This window comes from Aplysia californica, unplaced genomic scaffold (genome assembly GCF_000002075.1).
Source record: "Aplysia californica isolate F4 #8 unplaced genomic scaffold, AplCal3.0 scaffold00010, whole genome shotgun sequence".
NCBI classification, from domain to species: domain Eukaryota; kingdom Metazoa; phylum Mollusca; class Gastropoda; order Aplysiida; family Aplysiidae; genus Aplysia; species Aplysia californica.
Genome location: NW_004797280.1, coordinates 1618266 through 1626938, shown reverse-complemented (window position 1 = coordinate 1626938; position 8673 = coordinate 1618266). Strand labels below are relative to the sequence as shown.

General features: G+C 40.7%; 1 protein-coding gene across 1 annotated transcript in view; it reads right to left on the bottom strand.

Moving 5' to 3' along the window:
* The window catches only part of LOC101860064 (U3 small nucleolar RNA-associated protein 15 homolog), a gene marked incomplete in the record, with an annotated part of 89638 nt that overhangs the window by 5920 nt on the left and 75045 nt on the right, over positions 1–8673 (bottom strand). Inside the window, 3 exon segments of the mRNA XM_013083124.2 lie at positions 4487–4620; positions 5353–5454; positions 6405–6566. Coding sequence (XP_012938578.1) covers positions 4487–4620; positions 5353–5454; positions 6405–6566 — 398 coding nt within the window.

The window sequence follows — 8673 nt, the reverse complement described above, 5'->3', positions numbered from 1 at the left end:
GACAGGCGAGACGGAACAAAACCGCAACAAAAAAAAACCCCAAACAAAACAAAACATAAAAAACAAACAATAAGAAAGCAAGCAGAAGAAACCAAAAACACAAACCCTGCGAGGCAAAAAACCCCTAATAAACCAACCCCAAAACATTTATTGAATTCCTTTTCCCTTGATACGGACTAGATCACACCGAGGGAGCGATTATGACGTTCCCACACACGCACAGCGCAGACCCCCTGAGCGCTAAATTCCCAGATGGAATCCCATAGAGAGAGTGCATTTTCAATCAAGGCTTTTAGCGAGGCAGATTTACTCCTATCTCGTATAGCGTTACTTTCTCCTTTTCTTCCCTGTTTCTTATTAATGTCTGTTGCAGCTTGAGCGCTTAAGGATAAATTTGCATCTTTTACTACTTTCCACCAAACCACCTCTCGTTATTTTATGCCATAAGCGAAAGTCTTTAATATCTGTACTCTGATTCATTCGGCAGGACCCGGCTCTTGAAGGCGCGTATGAAAATAACTCCTGGGGAAAGGTCTAGCCCGTGTTCTCTAACGTACCACCCACAAACCTCCCGCACAAAGAACTTTGAGCTACAAGTACAGATTAAAACAGTATCCCTCTTCCCCCAACTCTTATAACAAGACCCCTCTCCCTTAGAAAAAACAAACAACAACAACAACAAAAATCCCAAACAAACAAAAGAACCCCCCCAAAAAACAACCCAAACAAACCAAACCCAAGTAAACTATGAAAGCCCCCTCTCAACAATAAAATCATCGAATAAGCAAGACAAATAACACACCATAGGGGAACAGTTTATCAAATGCCCCCCCCCCCCAATCATCGTCGTTGTCGTCCTCCTACTCCTACTACTACTACCCACCAAAGGACGAGTTCTGCATTGTGCTTTACATACCTGATTATGAGTCATTTCAAAGGTGGGGTTTATGAATCAAAATTTCAAAGGTGGGGTTTATGAATCAAGGTCAGTCTCTGATATGACACATCGAGCGATAAAAAACAATCCAAACGATCAAAATTCAGGAACTTCCAGAGAGCAAATCTAAACCATATCACAAAAAAGGAAGACAAGAATATTACAAGTGACGTTCACGACGAACCCCACATATGGAAAGAAGGCGGCTATCCCCGACACAGCAAGGTGTTCCACCCATTGGTAGAAAAACGGAACAGAACAGAAGTAATACACGCAGTTATAAAACTATTCTTTTCCGGGAACCATCTTCCACCCCACCCTCCCTCAATACTAGCACCAAAAAAAAAAAAAGAAAAAGAAAAAGGAAGAATTAAAAAAATAAACCCTCAAAGCATTAGAACATGCAACTCCGTTCCTACCTAAAAAAAACACCCCAAAACAACAACAACAACAACAACAACAAAAACCCCACCCAAGCCAACCCCCTCCCACTCAAAAAACAACAACAAAAAACCCCAACCCAACAACAACAAACAAAAAACGATATGAAAAACCCCAAACAAAACAAAAACAACATAAGAACAATAAAAACATGTGCCAAATTATTGTGCTTTTTATCTCTCCTCAAAATACCTCATAAAAATATTTCTTTCTGATACCCGTCGCTGCAAAATTAAACAATAAATACGTAGTGTCATCAAACCTAGGAGCCGAAACGAGAAAACTAAACAAGAAGATGACGAGACGCTAAAAAAAAGACAACGCGAAAAACCCAACTTCAGACAGCTGACAAAGCATCATGCATTTCTATAAGTGTATGTCTGTGCTCTCTCCCAGCCCGCCTCTCTCTCTCTCTCTCTTCTCTCTCTGTGTTTGTGTGAGGGAGAAGGAATGTGTGTGTGTATGTATGTGTGTGTGTGTTGTATGTGTGTGTGTGTGTGTGTGTGTGTGTGTGTGTGTGTGTGTGTGTGTGTGTGACGATAATTTGCGATGCACTGCATGGATCTCTGCAAGGGCCACCAATGAAGCTGAGACCACAGAATTAGCAAAAAGACAGGCAGGACTGACACATAACTTCGTCGGGAAGGTTAGATAGACAAGTTATGCATAACATTTTACAGCATGTCAGTAGATGATGGCCACATCAAAACATAATGATTAAAGCAACCTTGAAAAGAAGTGGACAGCAGAGTTCATTGCATCAAAGTCCCATTAAGGAATGTATTACCTTCATCTACTCTAGATAACAGGAGAGCAAGGTAGAAGGAGCAAATCACACTAGAGCACCCGCCTACCACCTACTTCATACACTCTTTTTATTTGTTTTAGCAAGAGTCTTACTGCACTTGCAACACAATGAAGTCATATTAGTGCCAAAGATTAGAGGTGTTACAAGAGAGTAACAAACACAAAAAAGAAGGAGGTGTGATCAGGACGATAGATGTTTGACAGGAAAAAAAGGAGCAGACCACACCAGAGCACCCGCAAACCCCCACTCTATTTACTCTATTTACCCTGACTGATAAAAAGCTTTCTAAATGACCAAGGCCCCTTTTTGTTTTAGTGGTAGGCAAGGAGTTAAATTTATTATAAAAAACAAAATATTTTTAAAAACCCAAACAAACCAACTATAGGCCTACTCAAAGTTATCATCCATTCCCTTTTCCCAGCTCTGTGGGATGAGGGATCAAGACTGTTGTTGGCCCAACATTGTTTCACTCCAGTTAATCACAAGAGCAGCTGCTGCGACAAGCTTCGTTCGCTTGGCTTGCATGGGTTGATTTTAACGATACGCTATCAAGACCCTATGACTTGATGGGGTTAACAAGGCCAGTGCTGTGGGGACCGGGGGGAGAGGAGGGGGGGGGGGGGTAAAGAAGGGAACAGGAACGGGGAGCGCTGACAGACAGGAGAAAGAAAACCGCGCACTTACATGTATACACATGTATATGTGTACATGTTTTATTATAATAATTTTAGTTTTAGTAAGAGTACTACGCACTTGTAACACATTCAAGTCATAATATTATACATGCCGAAGAGTAGAGGTGTTACACAGAAGTAACAAACAAAAAAAGAAGGAGAGATTTAAAAAAAAAGGTGAAATGGTATGGGTTTAACGCCCCTATCGGGACCTCCGAGTATAACGTCCATCTGAAGGAGAGATAAGGGCGATAGTTTCTGTAAGGAAAGAAGAAGCAACCCACACCAGAGCACCCGCCAACCATCTACCTAATACATAAAGAGCAAGAGAGAGAGAGAGAGAGAGAGAGAGAGAGAGACAGAGAGAGAGAGAGAGAGAGAGAGAGAGAGAGAGAGAGAGAGAGAGAGAGACAGAGAGAGAGAGAGAGAGAGAGAGAGAGAGAGAGAGAGAGAGAGAGAGAGAAAACCATCCAAAAAAAAAATCCCGACAAACAGCAAGCTCGTTAATCGATTTCCACAAAAACTCACATATCAACACAAATTAAGGAAACAGCAGGGGGAAAAAAACCCCACAGGGCTAATCGTACTAAAAGTAAAACATCAAGCACGACAAACCAGTGGATCACATTCTCCGGTTTGACAGGTGAAAGTGGAGAAAACATATGCGGGCTCATTAATTTTTTAACACCCCATCAGTCTCCTTCACTAAAGAACTCATTTGTGCTCGGAACAACAGCACAATGCGCTGTGTTCCCCCTTTGCTACAAAGACTGACTGACGCGGCTTGGTTTCAATAAATTCTAGGGTCGTCATGAAACAGTGTGGATTACTTTTCCGACGCTGGAAACACATTCATCAGTTGGAGAAGGTAAAAGTCCATTTATCGAAATTCTGAAAGATGACTCAGCTAACGCTACACCAACGGGACTAAGTCAGCATTAGAATACCCTAGGAATACGTCACAGCAACATATCTCAAAGACGATAGGAAAGAAAGAAATAACTACTAAGGTTATTGTTTTTTAAAATTGTGTGCTTGTTGAAGTTAATGATGCCCCCCGCCCCACCTTAACCTACCAATAAGTAGGCTTTAAGTCTTTATCTAATATGGAGCCAATTATCCCTCGACAAAACACCAAGCTGAAAGGAAGTTATTTTGCAAAGACAAGAAAGATTCAAACCCCAATTGGTCTCACACTTTGAACATCTGCAACCATTCAGACTATTTCACAGTACCTTCTGTATTTTTTAAATTAAATGTGTGTGTGCCCGGAGAAAGGTCCCAGTTGTCGGAAATTTTGGATATTGAAATAAGGGCATATTCTAGTAGCAAATTCAATTCTAATACACTGATTAAATTTTTTTCTATTATCTTGAGTAGTAATTTCTAACCTTAACTGAAGAACAGCATGTTGCAAAAATAATTGATAAAAAAGTATTTGGACTCAAATATTATAAAATCCTTTCAACATGTTAAGACATAGATAAACAAGTGTTTTCTGATGGAACAAAATGTTCGATCGGGTACGATATTTTGGCCTTTTCACCCTTTGATCAAAAATAGCTTTGCTGATAACTGGGACCTCTCTCCAGCACACACACAAAGGTATAAAGTTTAAGCACTCACTTCTGGATAAACTGCAGCAGCATGCACAGCGAGGAGTCATCACGACCTGAGAGTGCCGGCCGGATGTGGCCACGTCGGATCAGCTCCTGAAGGACGCTCACTGTCACTTCTGGAGTGGTCTTGCGGATTCTCAGCTGCCATGAAATATCAATTGGAGTAGTTATTGTTGTAAAGACAGTATCATTTACTGCATTGCAAAAGTACACTGAGGGACAAGAGTAAAATAAACAAAAAGGGGATGGCCAAAAGAAGTGATCAGATAGTCTTTTTTTTGTACACATACACTAATGTGGCAATCATGGACGATTTTAATATATTTTGTTTAAGCTGAAAAATTTTCCCACATATGCATCTATCTCAATTCCATAACTTTCACAAAAGCAGACCATATGAATAGTAAATCTAACTTTTGATTTAGACCTCTATGACGCCAACTTGCGCTACCAGCTGGTTTAACATGGCGTCCATCCCCACCCCACAAGTAAACAAAACAAAAACAAAAAAAAGACCCCCAAAAATACTGGTACAGCTACTAAAAATCATATAATTTTATATTTGTGCGCTACATGGAAGAAGCAGATTAGGAAAACATCCTGGCAAGTACGGATTCTTGGGAACCAGTTTCAATATGAAAGTGTTCTAAGCTAAAACAAGTACAAAGTACACACAACTTTCAAATCTTGTTTGAATTTTAGAACATCCACACTAACCTGAAAAGTAACAGTTAGGAAACTTAAAATTCCAAGAGAAGAGCATGACTTTTACCATGAGAAAGCACAAACTTAGACCATATACATATGTCATCAGATGAATAAAGACAGGCTAAACAGGCCAGTAATCCTAATTTGTATATATCTGCTACAAACCGAAAGAGCCGCATCAAGAGCCTTGTGGTGGTTGAAAGTTTTCAGGTGTTTGTCATATGGTGCAAGGAGCTCTTTTCTCTTCATTGTCACAATACTGTCTGTCTGAAATAGCAAAGGTGGAGCAATAAGACTAAAAGTAAACTTCAGGTCAGTACAGTACAGTGCAGTGCAATTCCATACACGATGCCATTGTATAATACAGTATAGTATACTTAAGTACAATATGGTATAGTACCGGTGTAACATCATGTCTTTCATCACTTTAACATATACATGTATTGTAAAAAGAATCGAGCCAAGTTGGTGATTAGACATAAAATCTTCCCCAAAACCTTATATTCCAGGTCACCTTCCTAGACTCCACTAGAGATAGGAACAAGGATCATACGCATCATAGTCCAGCATGGCAACAACTGAGATAGCAGGGTAATTAAAAAGATTTCACCCCCTGTAACAAAGTTATTAATAACCAGTGCCCTCAAAATATTAAAAAACCAAGATGCTGACCTCTTTCTAATTAGACTATTACATACGAAATAATATTTCTGAAAAGGAGAACCTTGCCTCCAGAAAGGCTTAGGTGGAATTTTAAGAAGGAGGTATACGCAAAATTTGACTGAAGGTAAAAGAGGCAAAAGTAGATAAAGAATAATTTACATAAAGAACTTGAATAGTTGGGTGAAGATAAAAGACCACGACAACATAGGTTGTGTTTTTTATAGAGCATGTGAGCTAAAATATGAGCGGAGAACCATGACTGCCAATGTCTGTTTCAAACCTGGCATGTGGAGAGGAGTACAAAAGAAGTACATTTCAGACGGCCCAGCATTATCAAACAAAAGTAAACTTTACTTTGCTGGACACAGCATTATCAAACAAAAGTAAACTTTACTTTGCTGGACACAGCATTATCAAACAAAAGTAAACTTTACTTTGCTGGACACAGCATTATCAAACAAAAGTAAACTTTACTTTGCTGGACACAGCATTATCAAACAAAAGTAAACTTTACTTTGCTGGGCACAGCATTATCAAACAAAAGTAGCCCTTACTTTGCTGGGCACGAACGTCCTCATGGTGTGTGCGTGACCCCTGGTGCGCCCACTTTTGCGTGTTTGTCGGACCTTGTGTTCGTCGCTCTCTTTCTCTTCCTTCCTGTGCTGGATGGACAGCATCTTGTCCGCCATACCCACCACCAGTACCTGGTCGTCGGGCTGTTGGTGAAGAAGCCCAGACGGAATTCGGGGTGGGGGGGGGGGAGGAAGAGACATACACGGTCCAGGTTTTACTTGTTTGTTTCAAGACATATACATTACTGTAACATTACATACAAATGCATATTTACATACACGTACCTTACAGACAAACACACTGGCAGAAAGACACTAAAACAGAGTTTGAAGTGAGGCACATCACAAAAACAGCCATTTAGTTCTGGAGGAAATACAAACAGAGACAGACAAAACAAATGGAAAGAAAAGAAGCAGAATTTCCCCGTTGCGCCCTTCAACCACCAGCAGATAAACCGAACAGACAAAAGCCTTGATAAATGGAGAGGTAGACAGGCAGGCAGACAGGCAGACAGAAAGACAGAGTTGTTCTTTTTTTAAAGCTTCACACACAAGGACGCACCCCATCTTTCCTTAAAGCCATCCCCTTCCCTTTCCTGGGCACGGAAGTTTTTTTCAATCCGGGAATCTCATCACAGACACGACCTCCCACCCACCTTCCCCCGCTGTGCATCTCCACACAACTCCTAGAACCAGCCCTGGGCTCAGCTTGCCCGGAAAATTATACTACAGTTTAATAAGGTAAGTATTTCCGCTGTTCCATACATCCACCCACCCACCCGCCCCTCCCTTTTCTTCTAGGGGTTTTGAAGTTGTCTTTTTTTACATTTCTTTTCCAAAAACGCATGACATCAAATGAGCACTGAAAGATGAGAAAGCGATTAGTTCAGCCTCTCACTCACTTGAGACTTCACCAACAAAGACACACCTCCCTTTATCCTTGCACTGTACTCAACTCAGCTCTGAGTGTTGAGTTTCACTTACGTTTACTTTCAATACCTTTTTACGGCACTTGCAACACAAGTCATAATAATATAAGAGCTGAAGATTAAAGGTGTTACCAGAGAGTAACATACGAAGAAAAGGAAAAAGAGATAAGGATGACAGACGTGTGATAGGACAAGAAAAGAAGGAGAAAACCACACCAGAGTGCCACCAACCACACATGAGTTTTATTTTATTTTAAAAAGGATGGAAGCTTTTTGAAAAAGAAGGCCTCTTTATTATGGCATCTCTGACAGGACAGCCCAAGCACAGTAGATTAAAAAAATTAGCACTAAAGGTACTGGGACCTGCGGCGCCCGCATCCACATAAGGCACCGAGCGAGGGGCTTATCAACACACATCCGCAAAAATAACGAGGCGAAGACAAGAAAGAGGTTTTACGGCACTTGCAACACTATAAGGTCATATAAGTGCGGAAGATTACATGTGTTACAACAGAGTAACAAATATAAAAAAGAAGGAGAAGAGATCAGGACGATAAGTGTTTGATAGGAAAGAAGGAGCAAATCACACCAGAGCACCCACCGACCACCCACTCACATGAAAGAGGTCCAAAGCAAACCCATAAATGCAGGATTGAATCAATAAGCAGAACCATGAAATGCCATGGTCCACACAAAGTTAATGCGCTCCAATTCTGTTTGAAGCAGGAGCTTGAAAAGTGAAGGTAGATCTTGTAACACTCCGTCAGAATAGGGCAAAGGGGAATGGAGAGATAGCGAACAGCAGCAAGGGAAACAACCGCGGAATTAGCGTCCACATTTGCGAGACGAGGATTACCGGGACGTTCGGGAGCATGCAAGAGACGATAGTAATCACTTCACGTCAACCCAAAAAACAAAAAAACAAAAAAACAAATATTTTTTTTTACAATAATTTTTAAATCATTCTTTTTTATCGGCCAATCGCTCTGTCTTTACTTACATCCCCTCCACCTCCATTCTCTCTCTCTCTCCCCCTCCCCCCCACACACACTCCATCAACATATTTGCATACGTACACTAAAAAAAAAAAGAAGCAATTCCGACGACAAGGGGAATGAAAAGCATCAGACAATACTATCTAAAAAGTACAAAAACAAAACAGAAAGGAAAAACATAACATTAAAAAATAAAACTCAATACTCGATAGATACTCAGTAGTATGGAATGAGGGAAAGAAAGAGAGAGAAAGAGAGAGAGAGAGAGAGAGAGAAAGAGAGAGAGAGAGAGAGAGAGAGAGAGAGAGAGAGAGAGAGAGAGAGAGA